This window comes from Cyprinus carpio, chromosome A9 (assembly GCF_018340385.1).
Source record: "Cyprinus carpio isolate SPL01 chromosome A9, ASM1834038v1, whole genome shotgun sequence".
Lineage (NCBI taxonomy): Eukaryota > Metazoa > Chordata > Actinopteri > Cypriniformes > Cyprinidae > Cyprinus > Cyprinus carpio.
In genome coordinates, this window is record NC_056580.1 from 21,768,231 (window position 1) to 21,793,987 (window position 25,757).

The window sequence follows — 25,757 nt, forward strand, 5'->3', positions numbered from 1 at the left end:
AGTTAATTTTTCTGATCAGTAATTTTTTTTCAACATTGATAAATGTTTCTTGAGCAGAAAAATAGCATATTAGAATAATTTCTGAAGGATCATGTGACACAGAAAACTGGAACTGAAAATTCAAAGCATGATAAGCATTCATATTGATAACATGCACATGATGAACATATTGGCTGTGTAGGCAACACAAGAGATTGGAGGGTTTTTGTTTTCTATAGGTGTGCCATTTAACACTAATGTGTGTGCTATAATGAAGGCCTATATCTGTGGTTTGTCCAGGTGTGTGTCGTACGCAGTTGAACGCTGATTGCCTAGGTTGTGATCTCATTAAAGAACACATGAGCTCATTCTGTGGGTTTAGTAACAGTCCCATGTGTTCTTCCTCACACATTTATACAGATATTTTCTTCATCAGTAACAGCCTTAAATAGTATGTATTTTGCAGCTAACAGAAGTGTTTCTGTGATCTGATCTCTTTGCAGGTGTTTGTCCCACTGAGAGACTCTTCAGGGTCCTGAAGCCACCTCCTAGATACGCCACCAATCATCGCTGGAGTACCACCACCTAGACAGGTACCAGCCAATCCCTGCAGCACATCTCTAGCATGAATACACACAAATAGCACATCATCCAGGCACATTTTGCGTACTAGTGATTTCAGAAGTTCTAATTCTGTTCTTGCATAATGTTTACAATGCACACAGCAATGGACACTCTCAGCCTTTGCACTCCACCTCCACATTTTGGTGAAGTGATTGCGCAGAGGCAATAGCAGTCGATAGTGTGGTGAACTCTGCACCAGTGTGGCCACAAAGTGGTAAAAAGGAAAAAAGTGAAGGAAAAAAAATTTCTTATTTAAAAAAAAAATTCTAATTTACACTGCACTAACAAAACTACATTTGTTTTTGTTGGATCAGTGTGACCAGCTGATAGTACAAAAAATAATTTTGCCTGGTCTCTCTTTTTTAAAAAAAAAAAAAAGGGTTACAGTGTGTCACGATACACAGGAGAGGAACAAGGACACGCTGGAGAATACTTTAACTTGACTTTTAATTCTATAAACCAAGAGAGACAAACACAGAATGAAGTTTAACAGCAGACAAGGGAGAACAGAACGGGCTAGAACTAAATAGGGCAGATAATGAGTGGCAGACAGGTGAGGAGGATAACTAATAATGAGACACCTGGAACACATCAAACTACATTGGGACAGGAACAGGAATGACCACAAAAGGACAAAAAGGAACATACATGTGACACAGTGAGACACTTATAATGGAAGTGAACTATGTTATTTTTGCTGTTATTTATACACTACAAAAGTATTTGTTCATATTTTGAATAAGCTTTTATTTTTATATTTTCAGTTTTAATTTTAGTTTAACGTTTAATACTTTTGTTATGTGCTTTTGTCATTTTAGTATTAATATTTTTTTTTTTTATATTTCTGTTTAGCTTTATTTTATTTCAGTTTCAGTCATTTTAAAACTTCAGTTAGTTACCAAGGCAGCATTTCTAATTGTGGTTTGTTTAATTGTGTAAGTTTAAATATTTATATTTTATTTCAGTTTTTTGTTTTTATTTAACATACTGTAAGTCAGGGGTGCCCAACCCTGCTCCTGGCGATCGACTGTCCTGCATTGTTTAGCTTCAACCCTAATCAAACACACCTGCCTTTAATTTTTAAGTGAGCCTGAAGACCTTAATTAGTTGCTTCAGGTGTGTTTGATTAGGGTTGGAGCTGAACTTTGTAGGACAGTCGATCGCCAGGAGCAGGGTTGGCCACCCCTGCTGTAAGTGATATTCAATAGTTTTATGCTGTGCCCCAATGTGCCTACTTATACTACGCCCTTAAAGTCTGTACACTTTTGGTGAAGAAACGTACACTCTTTTGAGTGTGCAGTAGAAGAGTAGGCAAGCTTTGGGACATACTATCACATCATCACATCACCGCACCCTGACACTGTAAACTGGCCTGTCAATCATCTTGTCACAGTTTATATCCTCCAGATTTCATTTCATTTAACTTCCTAACATCTCGGAGAGAAAAGAAGTAGCATGTTGATCTTTTTTCAACTTTTTCAACTTTTTCAACTTCTCAAACTTTTCAAACTTTCTGGTCAGGCTTTCTCAAGCCAACTTTTTCATCTAGTTAATTTGGCTTGAAAAAGCCAGCTTACTGAAATCCTATTTAAACTTCTTCTCCTGTGACCAACATGTAAAGTGTATCTTCTCAACCAAATTCGGCTCAGACCTTCAGACTAGTCTGACTCAGGGTGGTATATCTTTTCTAACTGATCTGGTTTATGGTTTTTTTAAACCAGACTATCAAAACCACCTAAAATCCCATAGACTTTCATTGAGGGGGTGAAACTTTTCTACAATAAGACTTATGATGTATTTAAGCTGTCTATTGCTATAGCAAAGCTCACCAACTCTCTACTGAAAAAACAGCTAAAACCTAATCAGCCTAAGCTGATTGGCTGCTTGGCTAGTCTCCCAAGCTGGTTTTAAAGTGGTTTTGGCCACTTTTTTGGCAGGTCAGGCTGGTCTTAGCTGTTTTTTACTGAGTCAACTGGTTTTAGCTGGATTAGCATAGAAACAGGCTAACAACATGCTAGAAACATGTTAACAAAATGCTAGTAACTTGCTTATCATGGTAACAAAATGCTAATAACTTGCTAATCATGCTTAATACATGCTAACCAAATGCTAGTAACTGGCTAATCATGCTTGCTAATCATGCCAGAAACTGGCTAACTTGCTAATCATGCCAGAAACATGGCCCTAACATGCTAATCATGTTAACAAAATGCTAACACCATGCTAGTGACATGCTAATGATGCTACAAACATGCTAGCAACTTGATAAACATGGTAGAAACATGTTAACATCATGCTAGTAACATGCTAATCATGCTAGAATCAGGTTAGTAACATGCTAATCATGCTTGAATCAGGCTAGCAACATGTTAGTAACTTGCTAATCATATTAACATGCTAGTAACTTATGTTAACAACATGCTAGTAACTTGCTAATCATGCTAGAAACATGCTAAACAAAATGCTAGTAACTTGCTAATCATGATAGAAACATGCTAACAAAATGCTAGGAACTTGCTAACCATGCTAACACCATGCTAGTAATTTGGTAATAATGCTAACAACATGCTAGTAATATGCTAATCATTCTAGAAACATGTTAGTAACTTGCTAATCATGATAACACCATGTTAACACCATGCTAGTAATGTGCTAAACATGCTAGCAATTTGTTAAACATGGTAGAAACATTCTAGTAACATGCTAATCATGCTAAAATCATGCTAGTAATATGATAATCATGCTATAATCATGCTAGCAACATGTTAGTAACTTGCTAATCATGTTAACAAAATGCTAGCAACTTGCTAGTCATGATAGAAATATGCTAACAAAATGCAAGTAACTTGCTAATCATGCTAGAAACATGCAAGCAACTTTTGCTAAACATGCTAGAAACATGCTAGCATCATGCTAGAATCATGCTAGTAACATGTTAATAATGCTAGAATCATGCAAGCAACATGCTAGTAACTTGCTAATCATGCTAACAACATGCTAGTAACTTGCTAATCATGCTAGAAAAAGGATAACAACATGCTAGTAACTTGTAAATTGTAAAATGCTAATCATGCTAGAGACATGCTGGTACTTGCTAATCATTCTTACAACATGCTAGAAACACCCTAGCAACCACCCTGAGTTCCCTAGCAACTACATAGCAACACCCTAGCAACCACTACAGGTACCCTATCCACCACATTGCAACAGCTTAGCAACCAACCCAGGTACCCTAGCAACCGCATAACAACACACTAGCAACCACCCCAGGTAGCCTAGCAACACCTTAACAACCAACCCGGGTACCATAGCAATTGCATAGCAACACCCTAGCAACAGTCTGGTACTATAGCAACCACCTAGCAACACCTTAGCAACCACCCCAGGTACCCTAGCAACTGCATAGCAACACCCTAGCAACAGTCTGGTACCATAGCAACCACCTAGCATCACCTTAGCAACCATCCCGGGTTCCATAGCAACTGAACAGCAATAACCTAGCAACCACCCCAGGTAGCCTAGCAACACCTTAGCAAACATCCCAGGTAGGCTAGCAACCGCCTAGCAACAACCCCAGTTACCCTAGTAAGCACATAGCAACACCCTATCAACCACAAAGAATACCCTAGCAACTGCATAGCAACCTTTTAGCAACCACCCAAAATACCCTAGCAACCGCATAGCAACAACCTAACAACCACACTGAACACCCTAGCAACCTCATAGCAGCACCCTAGCAACCAGCCCGGGCACCTAAGCAACTGCGGAGCAACAGCCTAGCAACCACATAGCAATACCTTAGCAACTGCCCCAGGTACTCTATAAACACCCTAGCAACCACCTTGAGTACCCTAGCAACCACCCTAGAAGCCACCCAGGTACCCTAGCAATCTGTTTTTCTACGTCTGTTCTTCTGATAGACTGCATTGCCTTCAAAACATTCAAAATTTAATCTTTAAAACTATTTTAAGTATTTCAAACTACTTCAAACTGAAAACCTTCAAACTTCAAGCTTTTAAAACTTTTACAAACTTTCAGGCTAGGTTTTTTCAAGCCAACTTAAAGTTTGTCTACAAACTTTACTATCTATTTTATTTTATTTTTTTATTTTTTTTGTGGTAATAAACTTTATGCCACAAATGCTGTCAATTGTATTGAACCTGGAATATTCTTTCAAGCGGCCGGCTGCAGTGTGGAGCAGACTATGATTATCAAAAGTCTGGCTGCAAGAAACTGCCTCGTATATACGGTACATCCAAAAACCTTGTAACCCTAAAATGTTACACAGTTTGTTGTAGTTACAATAGCAGATAGTGGTGAAGAGAATGTTTTTAGTCTCCAGTACACAGGATCTGTGAGTGGGCTGAGTGGTAGGCAGAGAGCCCTTCAAGCTGCTGATGAGCGTGACGCACACCCGCGAAATACCAAAACAAAAGCCAGTTAATAAGCAATGCTTTGCTTTTCTCTCTGCTTCTGTTTTCAATGGAAGCTGCAGCAGAAGGGCTTTTCATTAGCCTTCCTCTCCCTGCTTTTGAATGCACAGATGGAAAAAGGCAAAGGCTCTTCCGATCAGTCTAATGAATGTTTACACGTTCGTGTTGATGGGTAGGACGTGGCTTGGCGGGTCAATGTTCACATGTGCGGACACATTCACATTCACATTCTTTTCCCCCTCAATTGACTAATATACGTGCAGCTGTTGATTTTATAAATGTTTGCACATGAGTGTTTACATGTTGATGAACGCGTGTGACTTCGCCAATAAAAAAAAGATTAACAAAAGGCTAATCTTGTAATATTTTGGATTAAGCCACCATTTTATTTTTATGAGTCAGCCATGAGTCACACATATTCCAGCAATTGTATCATGCTCTGTGAATGAAGATTTGAAACTAATTTGGCATCTATACACATCATAATTTAATAACTTTTTCTTCCTTTCTACGTTTTCGGTAGCGTATAACCCTCGCTGCCGCACTAGCATCCATATCAAGTGCTGAGCAGTGCATAGTGTCACGACCACACTTACGGAAGCTTGTTTTTAACAGGTTTCACAGCAGATGTGTAATCTAGCCTGCAGGTTTTAATTGCATGTGTACAATGCTATAGCAGTATCATTCGTTTCGCAGATTTGAATCACTGTGAATTTTTTAACTACTTGAACTCCTGCAGCAAACAATAAAAATTTTACATTTTAAAATTAGAGGAAAGCATCCTAAGAATCATAAAGGATCCTCAAATCATCTGCTAAGTATCTAAAATTCTGTACAAATATACTGAAAATGAGACTTTTAGATTATCCAAAAGGATATTTAGTTCTTTGGTTATCCCATTAGGATCTTCAAGGTGGACATGAAATGGCGTTTAGAACTCATTTTTAATTTCATGAAATAGCATTCAGCTCATTTTTAATGGCATTCAGAACTCATTTTTACTTCAGAACTAATTTTCTGTGTAATTTATCTATTAGGAGTTGACTGGATTGTGAAAAGTGGGTTTCCTTTCCAGAATTTAGCTAGACCTCAATGTGACCTCTTCCTGAAACAGCAGGTGATACACACACTTTTAAAAATGTTTTGTGTCAAATGTCTCAGTGGACTTTGTCATCTCTTTTTCAATTTGACTCTTTGATATTGTCGATGCAACTTATAGGGTAATAACATTATCCAGCATTAGTGTGTTACATAAAGGCAAGATTTTAGAATATGTGCATTATATGCAACAGCACTCTAAAATGATACTAAAAATGCTAATTGGCTATTGGTTAATATTTTTTTCCAACCTGCAAGGCCTAGAAAAAAAAAGTTTCAGAGATGGAGTTTGTATTGAATATAAAAATATAAAACATAAAAGGAGTTGTGTGATAAATCAGACCAAAAATGGACAACTTTCAATAGATATAATAAGAACAAAGATATAGACTAAATGCCTGAATCTTTCAAAAACCCTGGTCCTAAAAGACACTGTGGGTAAGCCCTCTCCGCACAGTGTAGAAACACAAGAAATGTTTGACAGGAGACTGAATGCCCAGTTTGGTAGATTTCTCACAGATACTGTGACAGTCGTGAGTAAATAATTCAAGAGGAAACGGTACTTCAGCTGTGTTTCAGTGGAATCAATCTTTATGTTGCCCACTCCTCTTTGGCTGACAGACAGCCTTTTTATTTCAATAAAACGCACAGGTTTATGTTAACCTCTTCCTGTAGCAAATAATAAGACCCGTAAAAAACCTGTGTCAGTGTCCTAATTTTGCAATACTGTGCAGGAACACCTGAGGACAGCTCTCAGTCCACATCTAACATAGTCCAGTTGCTATTCTGTCTTCCTTTTGGCGTGTGTATGCGTGAGCCGAAAGCTCTGCAATGCAGCTGCAGTAGAGTGAGCCAGGTATCTGTACGGAGAGAGGAAGAGTGGGGGAAGGAATGAAGGATAGTACCTATTTAACCTGCAGTTAGCAGCAACTCCAGCATACTCTTTATGTAGATTACTTTCAGTGTGTAGAAGTTCTTCATTGCTTGTCTTGGCAAGCTGAGTGTTTTTAACCACTTGACTTGGAATTTAGCACAAACCCATGCATTAGTAACGATGCATGCAATCTGACTGACAGTTTGACTTTTTGGTGATGTGCACTCTCAGAAAAAAATCTGAGTATTAAGATTCGACAATACTGTACTGGAACATTACCCTGCAAAGGCATACCTTTATACTTTATCTGCTTCTAAAGGATGCATATTAGTTCCTTGAAGGGACAGTTCACTCAGAAATGAAAATTCTGTTGTCATTTGTTCACCATCATGTCATTTCAAACCTGTATGGCATTCTTTCTTTTGCATATAATAAAAGTCAACATTGTCTATTATTGTTTTTAACCCCATTTACTTTAATTACATAAAAAAATGAAGTTGTTCCACAGATGAAAAAAAAAGCCATACAGGTTTAAAATTACATGAATAAATAATGCCAGAATGTTTATTCTTGGGTGAACAATACTTTTTGGGGTACATATTACTACCATTGAAGGGTACTGTCCTATCCCAGTGACAAATATTGTACCCCTAAAGGTACCTTTTTTGCCCCTGCATTTAGAAAGTTTGTTGTTCTCAATTTGTCCATTTCAATCACTTTCAAACATCTTGTCAACTGCAAAACAGTCCAATACTCTTAAAGGTTCCAAAAGGGGAGTTTTGCTGCGATAGAAGATAAATTTTGAGTTTCTTCTTAGTGTTGGAATGCTCAAAATATCAAACCTCTTTGACTTAAAAGAATCAAAGTCTGAAGCTAAAAAATTGGAGCATTTTAATCATTTATTCTATTTTTTTTGTATAAAGAACTTTTTGTGCAATGGAAAGGTTCCATGGATGTTATAAGTTTGTCATGGAACCATCGACAGCAACAAAGAACCTTAATTTTTAAGAATGTAGAAATTGGTGAACGCAACCTACTGTATAAGCATTTCCATATGGATTTCATGCATTTACATATGAATTCTACTGCATATTTTTTTGCTTGCATATTTGTCATGCACTTGAATAGCTTTGAAACGGTGTACAAAAGGGTTTAAACAAGGGTTTAAGTCAGGATTTCTACTGTTGTGTGGGTTCGGATTTAATGTTCATCCAGATGCAATTGCTTTTTTCATTTATTCAAATATTGTTTACTATCAGTACGTGCCACATTCCAAGGATTAATCCTAGTTGCCATGGTGCACCTATTCAAATTTGGGATCTATCACAAGTTATTTTGAACTTTCGGAATAGAAAAGTTAAAGTCTTTGAATGTCAATGCAAATGTTCATCTTCTTCTGGGGCAATTTAATGCCATACTCAGGAGGGAGTTTTGACAGCATGAACAAAATCCCTACCAAAACAGTTTGGGGCTTTGACTTCACAGCTTCACAGACACCCCTAAAGGTTGCAGGGTTTGGATAGGGTGCACACATCACACTGTCTGCTGAGGGACATGTGAGTGCCAGGGGCGTAGATGTCTGCCAAATGGCTCTGGTTCACTCAGGGAGAGTTTGAGATTTTTTTTTCCCTGCATCCCTTTCTGGGAAAAAAGAAGGTCAGAGCTGTCACTTCCATCTGGGTTGAAAGAAATGGCTCGTCCGACTGCCATCCTCTCTCAGCCAATTAGAGCGTGCTCCTAAGCACCACACTTGCATGACTGCATGGGGGCATGGGGTTCAATTTTGGCATGGCACCAGCTACAGGCGGATTATCAGCTACAAGTTTGGTTTCTCTTTATGCACTGTGACAACTGCATCAGTGGGTGATATGAATCATCTAGGTTCATATGCATTACATTTATTAACAGTTTTATGTGTCTTTTTGCTCAGTTTTTCAAATTTGCTCAGGAGTCACGTGACAAATTTAATCCGGTAGGTACTTGGTAGTTTATTATGACGGTCTTAGACTCACGTCACAATCACAAAGCTTCCGACAACTCTTTCAATCTTCATTGAACTGTGCAGTTGGAATGTTTTGCAAGAGTGTGATTAAAAAACACAAAGAGGCTTTAAAAGCAGACTAGTGAGTAGATGAGTTTTCTTGAGTGGTTTGATGTGTCCGACAAGCTCTGTAGTCCCATTTAGCCACTTGTTAGCAAATTTCTTTTTCAAGAGAGTAAAATCTTTCACAAGGGAGTATTACTGATATTCTATGTCATAGAATAAAACGTGAAACTACTTTGCATTTAAGTTTACCACAGACCTTTTTGAAGCATTTAACCAAAAATCCATTAAAAAAAACTCATTGACTTCAGGACGATGGAACAGGAAGTGCTAAAATGCTAACTTTTTTCTTGATTTTGGCCTACAAAATATGTCATCCTTGCAGTACTCTATGCAAATGTGAATTCTAGAGCAGTAAGACAGTGCCTTTAGCAATAAGACAATTGGCTCTTGGTTTAAAATGTAGGACATCCTTTTCTGCAACTCTTTTATTCTTCCCTACATTTTTTCTCTGCTCTTGTTTCCTAATCAAAATTTGTAATTGACCTTGCATTGTACACTGCAAATATTTTTGCCTCTGCAACAAATTGCTTATGCTTCTCTATTGAAAGTTGTTTCGGATAAAAGCATCTGTTAAATGCATATATATAAATGCTGCATTGAAAGGTTTTTCCCATTTATTTTACCGTTCAAGTGGTCTGTTTGCTCCTCACAGCTGTTTTGGGAGCAGTACTCTGGACCTGCCTTCTGCATCTTTTCTAGTAGGTCGGATTTGTTGGCTGGCCTTGCGCTTAGTACTTCCACGGTGCCCAGCATACGTTCTCTAGGTCAAGATAATCAGAAGCCTGGCACTCAGACCTGGTACCATGCCCAGTGTACCATGCCTGCTGTCGCTGCAGTATCTGTTCAGACCCCCTCAAGCTTATTTAGTGTCACTGCCATATCTGTCCACCAGAGGGTGCTGTTTTTCAGGTAAATATTTCACTGATGCTGAGACTGTAATGGTGCTCGGTTTATGCCTTGTTGCAGTGAGATTGACAAAATTGTGTATTTGTGAGTACGCCTGTTTATATAAAGGCTTGATGCTGGTCTAAAAGTGACTTTGATCATGTACAGACTGTGAAGTGAGAGAGAAAGTGAAAGAGTGATATTGAGCCATGACTTGTTTGCCGATTGGGCAGTGCTATCTGAATCTGACATCGCCAAATAAAAAGAGTCCTCGTCAGTCTGCAATAAATAACTCAAGTCTATGAGCCAGGGGTCTTCAGCTGCTGTGAATGTCTGTGTGTTTCTTTGTCACTCTGAAGAGACGTTCACAGGTACAGTGATTTGCAGCAATAAAGTGATCAAAAGTAATTTATCTATCTATGGACCTCTCTATAAGATTTTGGATTTTGCTTTACAGTACGGTTCAGTTTGTTGTCATAAATTAAAAAAGTAATTTTTTTTTATAGCATTTATTAATCTTGGTTATTGTTCATTCTGTATACTGTATACTAGTGCATTTCTAACATTGTATGTTGTATAAATTACCTAATGCATTTACTTATGCAAATTAAATTATCTTTATTGTTAAGTATTATTTATTTTTTATAATTTATTTATGCATGTGCAAAACGTTGTCTCCATAATGCTAGCATGTTGTGGTTGATATCCAGCATGTTGCTGTGTGGTTGCTAATCAACAGGAACATCTATACATGTGTGTTTTTAAGCATTCAGGAGTTTCTTTCCATATTTTTCTGTAACTGTTTTCCAACTTTGTGAAACAGTTTTCAATTCCAAATATTTGAAACACTTTTTGTGTAGAGTGCCAGTGGGAGTACTGCATTAGATTAAATTTTTAGTGCTAGGTTTAATGCTTTCACATGATTGCCCGGTTAATCAAGACCTCAGCAGGGTTCTGTCATGACTGCGGCAACACTGATACATAGCACGCTATCAGACTGTAATCTCAGTGTATCTGGCCTTCAGCAGAAGAGGTTTGCTTTTAGATGATTCGAAATTCAGCATGTATGACTGTGATGATATGGCTAAGTAACTCGTGTGAGTCTTCATTGCCCTTGGCCATGGCAGTTGATTTTACCAGTTTAAATTAAGCTAAATGTTTTACATCTGAGAATTTATGTCACATCTGCAAGAGTATTGTACAGTCAGAACATTTGTGTCTTAAAGGTGCTGTAAATGCTTTTTGTATTGCGTGCAACACTTAAGTCCCATTTTAAACAAATATCTCTGATATCAAAACAAGGCATTAGAATCAGAATTAGGAAAATTATTTTTGGATTGTTTTGATTTTATCCTTTATTTTATGTATATATTTGTAGCTTTTATTTTTATTTTATATATTTTTGTATGTTTTATTTTATTCTATTTTATACTTGATTTACTATTTTTTTTGGGGCATATTCTTGTCACTTAATATGGCTTGGGTCCCTCCTTCAATAAAAAAGGGGTTCTTTTGCCCATTTTGTGGTCTTCTTAGAAATAGCACATGCCTCCTCATCAAGCCAGATGATTTTACGTCTGCTGGACGTGCTGAAATGCAATAGTTAGGCAGGGTTTGGCGATTTGTCCAAATCCCTATGTAACTATACTGTATATGAGCAAGGTGATGCTTGCCTTAGCAACACCACTAAATTAAAGTAACATAATACATAATTTTGGATTATATAGCCGTTTCCTTCCACCAGGAATCACAGAGGATTGCTGAGGAGTTACTCCAAGCAATCAAGCAGAAACTTTTCCTATAATCAACCAGTTGCAATAATCCTAAAAGCCTCGAGAAAGACCTTCAGTAACACTGAGTGAGGGATTGAGACTGAAAGGGAGTGAGAGGGAAGGAAGGCGTCCTCCTTCAAGGAGTTACTGTCAGTCAGAGAGAAGGAATGAGTCGTGGCTGATCAAAGCCTCCATTAGCAGTGCAGACAGACTCCCCTCCACCAGGCCACACTGAGCGCTTGTGCTGCTCAACAAACCCACAGAGCAATTAAGATATCATGAACATTTCTGGTGACAAAAAGTCATCTGAAAATCCACTTCAGGGCAAACACGGAGAGCGAGAGAGAGTGAGCAAGAGATAGAGGGCAGAGTTTGGACACGAGCAGACACAACAAATTAAGATTTACAAGCTACTGCTACACTTTAAAACTCCAGCTTTAATTGCTGGCACACTGGAGCGGCCTGTCTCACCCTTTCTTTCTCATTTTTTCTTTCTTATTTATGGAGGGTAAATGCCCTTGTTGTGGCATACATTGTATCTTCATTGCCTGTGTACCTTACATAGCCAACAGGAGATGGTGACATTTACTATAACCCACCAAATTCAGTTGAAACACATGCTCTGTCAAGTGTATCATCAAAACACAGGCTGCTCTTCCATCCTTCACCCTTATTTTTCATATATGTTGTGACAGGTGAGGAAGATGTGAAGAAATTGCACTTCACACTGACAATGCTGCTGTCCTTTTTCAAAGAATCTGCTGTCAGAGTGTGATTTTTTTTTTTCAGTGTAGTACAAATGATATTTGGCACCTACCAATGTTGTCTGGTACTGTTTGCAGCTTAACAACTGCCCATGTAGAAAGGAAGAGACTGATATATATGTTTTTACAGTTCATTTAGGGACAGGATAGTTAGAAATGGATTATATCACATTCATTTACTGGCATGGAAAAATTAAAGTGATGGCAAAGCAGTCCCAGTTATAAGGAAAATTAATAGTAGCATCTCTTTATTTTCCCATAATTTTTCTCAAAATTCGACGGGTCAAAATTTTCCCATTATTTTCTCAATTTCTATTTAATTCAATTTTTATTTAATACTAATAAATTAATATACTATATTCAATTATGTTAATAATTAAATATACTGTTAAAAAGTTTGGGGTTGGTTTTATTAAGTTGAAGTTTAAGTTTAATTGGTTTTAATAAGTTTTATTTCTTATTATTTATTTTTTTAAATCTCTTGCTGCCATTATTAGATCAAAATACTGAAAAAAAATTATATTGTGAAAAATTATTACAGTTTAAATGGGCTGTTTTCTATTTTTGTAACAGTGGTCAGATGGAATGCTCTGGTAGTCCACCAGAGGGCACTCCATTCTACGTCATTATAATTGTGTCATGGACTCCTTTTACGGCATTAAACTTCTGCATTTGGATCCCAACCTTCAGCTCCCTTGTAGTCTCATGACAGAAGACTTCACCACTTTATGGATTCAGCAGTTAAGTTAACACGTCTCCACCAAGGAAATTGTTCAATTGAGAGCTATGTGGGGAACTTTCTTGAACTGGCACATCTAACACCTTATGATGAGGTATATCTTATGATATTTTTCTGAGGGTGGCTTTCTGAGCCGATTTGTTCCCTCATGCCAATTGCTGAGTGTGGTTTGTCATTAGAGCAGTATATAGATTTGGTTTTACTACTGAGCGGATCTGCTTTTACTGTGGGAGTCGCGGAAGAGCAATGCAGCGTTCCCTCAGTAGCCACCACACCAGATCCACACCATGTTACTGCTGTCAAGTCTGCCAAGCCAGAGTCTGTTCAACATCACAACATCGCATCCACGTCATCAGTCGAAAAGGCCACCATTACAGAGTCTTGTCACGACATGGCCGTCATTCCAGAGTCTCATTCCGTCATGGCCACCAGTCCAGAACCTCTCCACAAGATGGCCACCAGCCTAGAGCCTTTTCACAAGATGGCCACCACGCCATAATCTCTAGCCATCATGGATGCCACGTCAATGTTCCTGGTCATCATGAACGTTGCACTTGAAGTTAGTAAGGCAATGGAAGCTAGTAATCCACTCCAGAGCCCGCTTCAGTCGATAAGTCCAATCCAGAGTTGCTCCAGTCCATGAGTCCTCTCCTGAGCCCACTCAAGTCCATGAATCTGCTCCAGAGCCTGCTCCAGTCCGTGAATCTGCGCCAGAGTCCACTCAAGCCCCAGAGCTCAGTCCTGTGTTGGCACCAGCCTGTGAGTTCCCTGCCTGTTCTTTCACGGCCAAGGAGGCTGTCTCTGAGCTCTTCGCCTGTTCTTTCACGGCCAAGAAGGCCATTCCAGAACTCTCTGCTTACCCTGTCATGGCCAAAGAGGCTGTCTTTAAACTCACAGTCTACCCTGTCACAGCCAAGGAGGCCATCTCTGAGCTCTTCGCCTGTGCTGTCCTGGCCACGGAGCCTGTCTCTGAGATCTTAGTTTGCCCTCTCACGGTCAAGCAGGCCATTCCTGAATCCCTTGCCTGTCTTGTCATGGCCAAGGAGGCCATTTCTAAATCCTTCTCCTGTCCAGTAATGACCAGGGAGGTTGTCTCTGAGCTCTCAGCCTATCCTGTTCAAAAAAGTCATCCTGGTCATCCCTGAATCCCTTGCTGCCAAGGAGGCTGTCTCTGAACCCCTCAGTCTGCTTTGTTATGGCCAAAGATACTATCACTGAACTCTCTGCCTGCCACGGAGGTCGTCTCTGAACTGTCAGCCTGTCCTAAAACGGCCCTCAAGGCCAACGTTAACCTCTTTGTGCTGTTGTTTCAGTTTTCCCTGATCAGCCGTGGTGGTCTCCAGTCCCGTCAGAACTGCCTTGGTGGACTTTGACTCTGCCCTGGGGATCTTCGGTCCCATCTGTACTGCTGTGTTAGTCATCTGCTCTGCCAATGGGAATCCTCGTTCCCCTCTGTTCAATTATGGTGGTCATCTGCTCTGCTGTGAAGATCGGTGGTCTCGTCGGTTCTGCTGCGGTGATCATCTGCTCCGCTGTGGGGATCTGGTCTCGTCTTCTCTGCTGCGGTGGTTGTCTGTTCTGCCGAGGGAATTTATGGTCTCATCTGCTCTGCCATATTGGTCGCCGGTTTTGCCCTGGTCTCCTGTTTTGCTGGCTCCACCCTTGCTTGTTCCTCTTTCATTCATGAGTCTGGCCCTCCATCCTTCCCCCTGTTCTGCCTCCACTCCACCACCCTCCTGGTGTTGAGACTGCTTCCTGGGGTGGTGGGGGGTGGTGGTGGGATTATGCAATGATGGTCGGATGGAGTGCTCTGGTTGTCCAACAGAAGGCACTCCATTCTACGTCATTGTCATTGTGTCACAGACTTCATTCTAAATGAACACACCTGTTCCTAATTATCTCTGCCTATTTAAGCCTGTTAGTTTCTGCTATTGATTGTGAAGTCTTAACAGTGTTACACTGCTATATTGAGCCTTGTTTCATGGTCTTGTTTTTTTAAGACCACATCCACACGAAGCCAGAGCTTTCCCTATCCAATCTTTTTTTTCTTCGTTCTAAAAAGAAATTCCGTAACCACAACGTCGTCTCAAGTCTTTTAGGCTGATAGCCAGGATTGCTCTCTTTTCCTGAGCTCCTTACTATGCCAATGTTTGGACTGATTTTGTGTATGACCTCATGCCTGTCTGACTACAATTGTGGATTACTCCTTTTACAGCATTAAACTTCTGCATTTGGATACTAACCTTTGCCTCACTTGCAGTCTTGTGACAATCTTAATATATTCTAAAATATAATTAATTCCTGTGGCAAAGCTGCATTTTTAGCAGCCATTGCTCCAGTCTGCAGTGTCACAGAAATCATTCTAATATGTTGTTTTGGTGCTTAAGAAACACTTGTTATTAATAATGTAAAAAAAAATTCAAAATATAATATATAATTAAAACCCTGTTATAACATTACAAAATATACTGTCAGTTTTGATCAATTTAATGCTTTAATTGAATAAAATATTCATCTTAAAAAAATACTTACTATACAGTATATGAGCAACACTTCACAACTAAATAATAAATTCTCTCAATTTAACATGCAATATGGTCATAATGTACTATAATATTGTCAATCTTTATTGTTAATATATTATGTACACTGCTTTCTGATATATGCAGTATATACTATACAATATTTAGTTAGTAGTAATCTTATATTTCCGAATATACCTTCATTCATTGAATGGCAGTCTTCCTAAAAGCTGTTCAGTCAGTGTATTAACATTAAGTATTTTTCTGATCTTTCAGGAGTAAGGAGTGACCCCCTCCCCTCTAGTTCAGATGGCAGATGGTCGACAGCCTGAGGACAGTGGCCCCCAGTGGTCATCTCCAGGAGCCCAGGGCTCATCCTCCCCAGGTGGGCATGGGGAGAACGGCTTCTCTTCTACCTACAGGACTTGCCAGCCTGGCGATGCCCATGCTGGTTCTGCCTCCTCCTACGCCAAAGAGAACGGCTTCAACGGAGACCTCACCTCTGGACACGCTGTGACTGCTGGTGAGAACCAGTGCATTTCACATGAGCTTCTGTGCACAGGTATCTCTGGCACTTGTACAACTGATGAAATCAATCAGTGCTAAATGATTAGCTTTTGACTTCGGATTTTTTACACTGCAAATGAAGTGAAAGTTGTTAAGGATTTCCTTTCCAAGTTGTCATATGATAGAAGTCAAATAGTCTTGTCTAGGCAGACGTGTGGCCAAGAACTGCCCACTAAGACAGGAAGAGGCTGTACGACTGTGAACGTATGCATATATCTGTGTGCATGTGGCCTGTTTTTATGTGCTGTTTTAGGGCAGTGTTACTTATAATAAATTAAACTATAATAATAGACTTGCATGGAGAAAAAATATAATGGCATGTGACCCTCTTTAAGGGGATAATCAGATTGAAACTGGTGATTTCAGCCAGCAGTTGACTTTTTTGTGCAATATGCACAGATCAGATAGTCATTGTGTCAACTGGGTGAGACGTCTGAGTCTGAAAGTAGAGGTCAAAAGGTTTTTTGCATGAGTGAGAGTGTAATATGGTTGCAAACTCATAAAGTTTCTATTGCTGGAGGCTCTACATTATTTGAAATGTTACAATAGATATAAAATAGTTATAATAGATACTGTAGTTCAGAGCAGCCAGACTACATATTATCCGCAGACGGTTTATCTTAATATTTCATAAAGCATAACACAAGCTCCCTGCATTCCATTGTACATGACAGCTATTAATGTAAAGTGAAAGGAAAGTCATAATTACCCAAGAGTGAACAATTATGTCTGTTTTTTCCCCATTGCAATGATAGACTAGGGTTAATAACAGTGTGTTGCCATTTTAAAGGTCATGGTGTGTCATACACTTGCACTTATATCTCCAAAGCAGAAAAGCAAATCTTGTTTTTGGAGACCAGAAAGTATAGGCGAGTAAGGCCAGAGCTTTTCTGTCTGGGTATTTTTGAGGCCTCAGGGGTGTACGAGGAAGAAAATGAGGAGGCGCTTCTCTCATGTCAGCACAAAAAATGTTAAAGGAAAGATTGCAGGGATGCTGAACAAAGGTCTGGCAGAGTAAATTGCAGGGGAGCAGCTGCCATGGCAACCCTCTGATAGTGAGAGCTGCTGCTGTAAACCCTGCTCGTGGGGAGGGAGTGCTGCTGTTAATGAACCCTGTAATGATGGATCATAACTGCCTATTACATACACAAAAACAATACTGGCATTGCTGTACATTTGTAAAGGTATACATGTACACACAGGCACAAGAACACGTGCACCTTTACAGGCATTTAATACAGAATATCACAAATATTTCACCCCAAAATCAGTGTTCAAAAATGCACTTCTGGTAATTTTTTTTTAAAGACATTAATACTTTTATTCAGCAAGTATATATTAAATTAATCAAAAGTGACAGTAAAGACATTTTAATGCTACAAAATATTTATATTTTAAATAAATGGTGTTTCATTTTTGAAACTTTTTTATTAATCAAGAATCTTTTCCACAAAAAAAATGAATTTGCTTTATGACGTTATTTCCAATACAGTTAAACATACTTTAACCCTGATTTTACCCAAAAGCACATAATAAAAACATAAGTACATAAGAAAATAATATAAAAAAAATTTATGCTACAGTAGGCTTCTGAGAGTTGGAGAAGAGTGATTTCAGATTGCTTAATTGTCATGCCATTTTAATGTTTGAATATTTTTCACTGTGTTCATACAATTTCTTACAATTTCTTTAGATTTTAGAGGAAACACATGCAAATGTCTTTTTTGCTCTGTTTAATCAATTAAATAATTGCTGTCTGAAAGAAGCAATTTAGATATTAAAGCTAACTGCACTAATGTTAGAATTCATACGGGGTGGGTAGTGGTTGAGCAGAGGCATTCTGGGAGTCCAGTCAGGGGTAGAACAGACACATCAGCAAAAATGTGTTTGTGGAAATGTGTGTATGATGGGTAGGGTAAGGAGTAAGATGGACAGATGAAGAGACAGATGCATAACACGTTAACTGAGAGAAATGCTCTGACATCTGCACACATCTCAATCACACAAACTGTATGACAGCTCACTTAAAACTGCATACACACTTTTATGTTATATAATAATAATATTATTAATAATTAATCATTCATTAATTATGATTCACAACTTTGTTGAGATTGTAGGACTTTCCCAAATGTATGTCTTTTTGGTTTTTTAGGAATAATAGCATCTATTGTAGTTTGTCCTTGTCACTTCACCATGACTGGGGGGCTCAAGTTCCTGATTATCAATAGGCGCCGTTGACTGTGCACTCATATTTTGATGTATTTGTCTGTGTGATGTCACAAAGTAGCAGAGCGAATCATTTTCGTAACTTAGTTTTGCTAACTGCTCTTTTTTGAGTTCTAAACATTACAGTATGTTTTCATAGTAGCTCTTTCATCTGAAAAGATCAAGGAGACTTTGATTTCTTATTATATGACCCCTGTAAGAGGACTTGAAACGCTAGAATCAACCTGCATAGCCTTTCTCTGAAGAATTTTTTCTGAACATGATCAGCGTCTAGTGGGAAATCTCCGATGTTTTTAAGAATATTGTAGAGAATCCATTGATTTTATGTTCACAGGATCCATTTTTCCAGATACCACTCCCTTCATGTACAGTTTACTTTTACTGTACGTCACTGCTGATAGTTAAGTGTACTGTACAGCAGGCAACATATCATATGCTTTTCTTAGTGTTTTGTTTATAAAATACCTGTGCTTTTCAGTAATCTCTGTTCTCTGTATAAGTCATCTCCATAAATACTTAATACAGCATAAAGCCTGGCAGAAATCATCACCGTACCGATCCCTGACAGTGAGTGATGGATAGGGACTTTCCAACTCTAACTCTAATGATCCTTCAGCCAGGGATGTGTGTTAACATTGCTCATGCATTTCTCATCAACAAACCTGCCGTTATAAATCACTGTGAGCCAAGAAAACAACTTGTTCCTTTTGCTTGCGTCTATGTGTTTAATTAATGATTTCAGGTTGTGTTTTCATATTTCAGCACTGAGTTCGCTATTGACGTGAGCAAAACTGCTCGATTCTAAAGAGCAGCTCTAATGATGTGTCCCTGTGGAAAGAAGGACCTTCCCTGAAAATAGTTTCTCTGCCTCTGTGACTCTGTGATGGTGAGATTTTCGAGCCAAGGGGCATTGGCAAGGCCAGCACGTACAAGGGCCCTTCAGACACACAAGAGGTGCTAGACTGAGATACTGACAGTGCGACATATGACTTTGCTTTGCATAAAGAACGGGACACTTGAGAAGTAGAAAGGGAGAGAGATTGCTTGCTGAGGCAGCTGCTGGCTTAAATTATAGGGGCTGGCCTGAAAAGCGTGCCGGCCTGGAGTGGTGCACACGATTTTTTATTTTATTTTATTTTATTTTATTTTATTTTATTTTATTTTATTTTATTTTATTTTATTTTATTTTATTTTATTTTATTTTATTTTATTACATTACATTTAGGGTATGAAACTTTGACACATAAGTAGACATAACATGGTCTTGAATAATATCTCGAATACTGTGGCTTTATTCAGGAATTAATTTATTGTTATGTGTTCATGAATCATTTTATTTTATTTTATTTTATTTTATTTTATTTTATTTTATTTTATATTTTATTTTATTTTATATTTTATTTTTTCCACTTGGAATAGGTAACACCTTACATTAAGATTTAATTTATCAACCAAGCACAAACAATAAACAATACTTTTACTGTATTAATTAACAACTTAATTAAAAAGCTCTATATACAGTACACTAAACATTTTTATAATTTCAGGTTGAACAAGCATGAATCAACAATAAACAGTAGTATATTTATGCATATTAATATTAACCTACAGTAGATTATAAAAAAAAATGTTTATTGATAGTTCATGACACCAGATGGATTAATAAATTGAGCCTTGTTGTGAAGTGTTGCTTTGGAACATTTCATTAACTACAAGCAATGTATCTGCAGTTTGAGATCCACTGATTTAGAGAAACCATGAGATAGCAGCACAGATGCAGAGAGTCAGAATATGGCTGTTTGTCACTCACACACTGAGGGCGGCAAAACCCACAGCCGAAGCATGCTGGGAGACCATTCAGATTGGGCCCAGGATGTGTGTTGCTATGGCAACAGCTCTACTCTTTGGCGGGGGAGTCCTGGCATGGAGTACCACCCGTCCCCCTCCTCCTTCCCGGCTTGCTTTTGGCAGGCAGACATGACTAAGAGTGCACAGGGAAGCATTTGTCTCCAGACAACCAGATAACCGGCACTTACTTTTTGGTAAGAGCTTTGATTTTTCCAATGGGTTGTTGGTTTAAGTGGCATTGCTGCATGAGAATGGTTGTTGACATATTTGTACTTGTGGATTAGTACAGATTTTGTGTGTCTGTATTGCATGTTTGCTAAAAGTGCCGGCAAATAGATTTGACTTTGATTTCTGCAACCTGTCTAAGGGGAAAATATGACTGTCCATGTGAATAACAGATAACTACTATGTGATATTCTTCATCATCTTGTGTGTGGCTGTGTTTGAGCTACTTTTTGGGTTTTTACTTATTGTGTGTGATGATGTCTCAGGGATGTGAGCTATTGTATGCTGGAGGCAAACCCATCTGATCAGCAATCTGAGCACATCTCTCGCAGACGGGTGTGGACAGGCACAGGGGGGAGAGAGGGGGATGCTGGGTAGACACACCAGCACATCTGTCAGACACAAAGACACTGATAGACTGGTCAGATTTGTCCTGAAAGTGAATCTATAGTGACGCTTATAGACATGGTGTAACGATAAAGTAAGCGGTCAAAGAGGGTGAGAGCAGAGGGATATACTGAAAAAATATAAAGTGAAAAAGATGACAGGCCGTATAGTCTCATCTGTTTTGTCAGAAAGACCTATATATATATATATATATATATATATATATATATATATATATATATATATATATTTAAATGAATTAGTTTACTCTGTCTTTGATTATGTTCATATTCTCTGCCCTCCTGTTGAGTCATGCAGTAATTGACTGCGACGATCAGCTTATGTAATTTGTTATTTTGAATTCACCATTACATTGTAAACATATTTTTTTTCCAGAAAAATATGCAGTTTATTAGATTTTAGCAGCTGTATTTGTAGATGAAAAACACTTGAGTGAAGGAATAGTTCACTGAAAAATTCTGTCATCATTTATTCACGCTGATGTTGTTCCAAACCTACATTTTTTTTTCTTTCAAAGCACAAAAGTAGAAGTTTTTGTAACACTTTACAATAAGGTCCCATTGCATTTTCCTGTTAATTACTGAGAAGCTTCTTTGAAACAATCTGTATTGTATAAAGCATTATGTAAATAAAGGTTGCTTGACTTGTTTAAGGGGTCATATGATGCGATTTCAAGTTATCTTTCTCTTTGGAGTGTTTCAAGCTGTTCGTGAAAAGATAAGATCCCTAAAGTTGCAAAGACTAAAGTCTCAAACCCAAAGAGATAGTCTTTATAAAAATTAAGACTCAACCATGACCTCCTAAAACGGCTCATTTAAACACTCCCAAACATGTCTACGTCATGATGTTGGAAGATTTGCATAATGCCCCCCAAATGTTCACGCAAAGAAAGAAGGTGTAACTTTTATTCTCGCTGTTGCCGCCACTGTCATGTCGTGGAGATGCTGTACTTTTCGTTGTGAAAGCAAAAATACTTTGTTTGGCCTTCCAAAAGAGGACACGACTAGAAATCAGTGGTTAAGTTGTATTTACAACACTGTTCCAGAACAGTTCAACCCAAATATTCAAATGTGTGCAGTGCACTTTTATGGAGGACTGTTTCCTGATCCTGGGATAGTAGACTACAATGCTGGCTGTTCTGACTCACAGACTGTAAGTACGTTTTCATATTTAAAGAATTTGCCACTGATGATTCAAATGCGAGTTTTGAGCAGTGTAAAGTAGCACTTGTTGTTTGTCGTTTCTTCGATCACAAATGCAGACATGGTTTTATGTTTAAGCGTCGTGATGCAACGCAACGCGTAAAAAGACAGTATAAGGCTATGTTTACACTTGCCGTCTTCTTTGAAACTGCCAGCGTCTGTTTTACATTTTATGCCGGCATCTTTTTCTGCAGCTCAGAGCGTCTTTTCAAATTGAAAAATTTTGAAAAAATGCCATACGTCAAGCACCTTTCTGACAGCTGACCAATGACAAGCGAGTGGTGAGTCTTTCCATAACAACAAAAACAACGAGAAAAAAAAGAGAAGATAGCCAGTAGACAGATCATACTAGTTTCGGAGCACAAGGAGTTGTATGATATGAGTAAATATGCAGCAAACCGTGCATCATCCAACCAGAGCTCCTGGACTAAATTGTTGAAAGCACCATACAGTTTCCTTCCCCGTATAATGTAGCGCTCCCACAAACGTCGTTGTGAACCGAAATTACCTTCCCCGGTAACTTCAAAAGCCGACATTTCTGCAGCACACAGTGCTAGGCTAACATTGCAGCTGTTGTTATAGCAACAAAAGACGCCCTCTGCTGCTATTTGTAACCAAAACGCCTTATACGCATTATAATCCATCATGTCCCCACTGGATGCAACAAATGGCTTGTTTGTAATGGGTTTTATTGGTTTTGTCTCCTCGTGCTGGGTGACGGCATCACAGTATGTTAAGGGGCGTAACATTTCCATCACACGCTTGAGGAATTCGGCCAATCACAACGCACTGGATAGCTGGCCAATCAGAGCAAACCGCGCTTTTCAGAATGATGAGCTTTGTAAAAATCAACGTGTTTCAGAAAGGCGGGGCATAGAGGAGAAACAATAATGTACAACAGTATGTGGAACATAATTTGTTTTTTGAACCTTAAACCACATAAACACATTTCATTACACCAAATACACAAAATAATTTTCTTTTAGCAACATCATATGACCCCTTTAACATTAGTTAATGCAAAAACTAACATTAAATAATAATGAACAATACATTTATTACTGTATTTATTATTCTTTGTTAACAGTAGTTAATAACTGTTCATTGTTAGATAATGTTAGCTCAGGTCCATTAACAAATATTAACAGATACAACTTTTGATTTTAATAATGTACAGTATTAGTAAATGTCGAAATCTACATTAACTAAGATGAATATATGCTTTTTTATTTTTAGTTTGTGTCAACTAATGTAGTTAAATAATTTTAACAAATGGAACCTTATTGCGAAGTGTAAGCGAATCTTCATGTAGCTCTTTTCCTTAAAATGAAAATTTAGATAAAGGAATATCATTAAAATGGCCATTTTTAAATAATAAAGTAGTTCAAATGACTCGTGCACTATTCCAAGTCATTTAAAGTCATACAATGTTTTTTTTGTGATTTAAACCCAAATTAATTTTTTTATTTTGGATTTCTCTCAGCTCTCAAATTTCATTCTCATTCTGTTTTGTAGAAAAGAGCTGAATTAAAGATTGTGGGTTGGATGATTCATTTTAGAAGTTCAACAAAATGATTCAGTGATGCACTGCTCTATAAAAGAGATTCAGGGCCCCATCATACACTCGGCGCAATGTGACGCAAGGCGCAGCGCAAGTGTGTTTGCTAGTTTTAGTCCGGCGCCGTTCGCATTTTCCCATCCAGTGCCATGTCGTTTAATTAGCAAATGCATTTGTGCCCATTTGTGCGCCCATGGGCATGCTGGTCTAAAAAAGAGGTGTGTTCAGGCGCATTGCTGGCGCATTGATATTTTAAGGAGCTGAAAATAGACTGCACCATAGACCAACTCAAACCTGGTCTAAAGTCTAGCGCAATGTTTTTTCTTTGTTATTTAAAGAGCGTGTAAGTATAGGCGGGTCCACAACATGCGTACACGCGGCTTATTAAACACAGGGACGCACAGCAGCATACAAACATGCCAAATATTAAAAATTAAAGGATTGCAATGCATAAGAATTTTTTGTAGGCTAATTAAATATAAAAATGCCTACATGTCATAATGGATAGTCATCGCATGTATCAGAATTATGCTATCTATTTGCTCGCACACGAGCAGCTCTGTTTCATCTCGGAGACGCGTTCTGTCTTTGCGCTTGCCAAATTCCGCCGTGTAAATAGCAAATTCGTCATGGCACAAGCGCAACAGGCTCTTAAAGGGAATAGAAGATGAGACTCTGATTGGTTTATTGCACGTTACGCCCAAAAAACACCCATTACTCATGAAGAGAATAGGGACAACCCATTTAGACCATGCGCCCGGGCGCGCCAACTGTTTTTCCGTCATTAAAATAGCAAAAGTGGATTTGGACACGCCCTGAGTGCACCTGCGCCGCGCGCTTTACACTTTGCGTTTAGATCGTTAAAATCGTAATACATATTTTATTCTTTTCATCACATAAAACTATTGTATAATGTCAGAAGACTTGTAATATAGTCAAAATTACTTGTCTGTTAGTTCTTTAATATTGCTTTTGTCTTAAAAAAAAACCAGCAACCGGACTTTATTAAAAAATTCAGATTTTAAGTGAAAAAACATCATACAGGTTTGGAACTGCTTGAGTGTGACAAAAATAATGACAGAATTTTACTTTTGAGTGAATTATTTACTGTGTGACTCTCTTCTGACTGCGGGTTGATGGCGTACCGCAAACTCGAGTCTGCGTGGGTGAACATTATTCTAATGGGATCTGAACAAAACTCTTTTCCCTTTCTATGCATGTGTGTATGTAAGTGGGTGGGTGGATGCCGGGGCCGTAAGTGGGTGAAAATAGTGCCTGAAAAGTGCACAAGAAACAAAGGCGGTGCATCGCTGACTCCCATCATGTAGTCTGTTCTCTGGATAGAGAGTGGGAGTAGCAAATGGCCCTTAATCACTTCGCATCTCTTCAGAAATCTTTGATGTAAGCCTCGCTGCTAGTTTTTCTCCGTCGGTGTTAATGTGTTGGCCTCGTGTCTAAGCACATGTTAGCTGATCGTTGCAGCATCAACTTCAGTTAAATCGAAATGCTTTGTCTTATGCTTGCATGCATGCTTGCATAATTAAATGTTTAATATTGCAAATAAAACAAATATTCATGGATGTTTACTAGATTATGGGACACATTTAACTCATACTCCTACACAGTGCCTACACAGATTTGTAGGCACTGTCTTTGGCAACCTTCAGCTATGGTTGGCCTTTGCAACACCATCTAGATCCATCTTTAGTATCTGCAATCAGACTATTGAAACCACTGAAATGTATCTAATGTGTTGTAAGAATGCAGAAAGTGTGTTAGTGTTGTAAAGAGCCGAGGGATACTTTTAATAGAACTGTTTTAAAGCAGAATCTATCCCTGGATGCATGTTGCCAGCCAATTCGTGGGCTGTATTCTGCCTACTGCTTAATCGGTTGCAGTCTCTTCTTATACCTCCCCAATCTG

At 38.5% G+C, this 25,757-nt stretch overlaps 1 protein-coding gene across 13 annotated transcripts in view; it reads left to right on the plus strand.

Annotated features, from left to right (window-relative positions):
- The window catches only part of LOC109095765 (microtubule-associated protein 2-like), a 103,542-nt gene that overhangs the window by 40,481 nt on the left and 37,304 nt on the right, over positions 1-25,757 (plus strand). For 11 of the 13 annotated variants that reach the window (XM_042764141.1, XM_042764144.1, XM_042764142.1 and 8 more), the window contains exons 3-4: positions 483-572; positions 16,074-16,320. In XM_042764141.1, the coding sequence (XP_042620075.1) occupies positions 16,107-16,320 (214 nt within the window). In that variant the 5' untranslated portion in view covers positions 483-572; positions 16,074-16,106. Of the gene's footprint in view, positions 1-482; positions 573-16,073; positions 16,321-20,455; positions 20,636-25,757 lie in introns of those variants that run through there. The other 2 variants (XM_042764152.1, XM_042764153.1) reach the window with 2 other exon arrangements.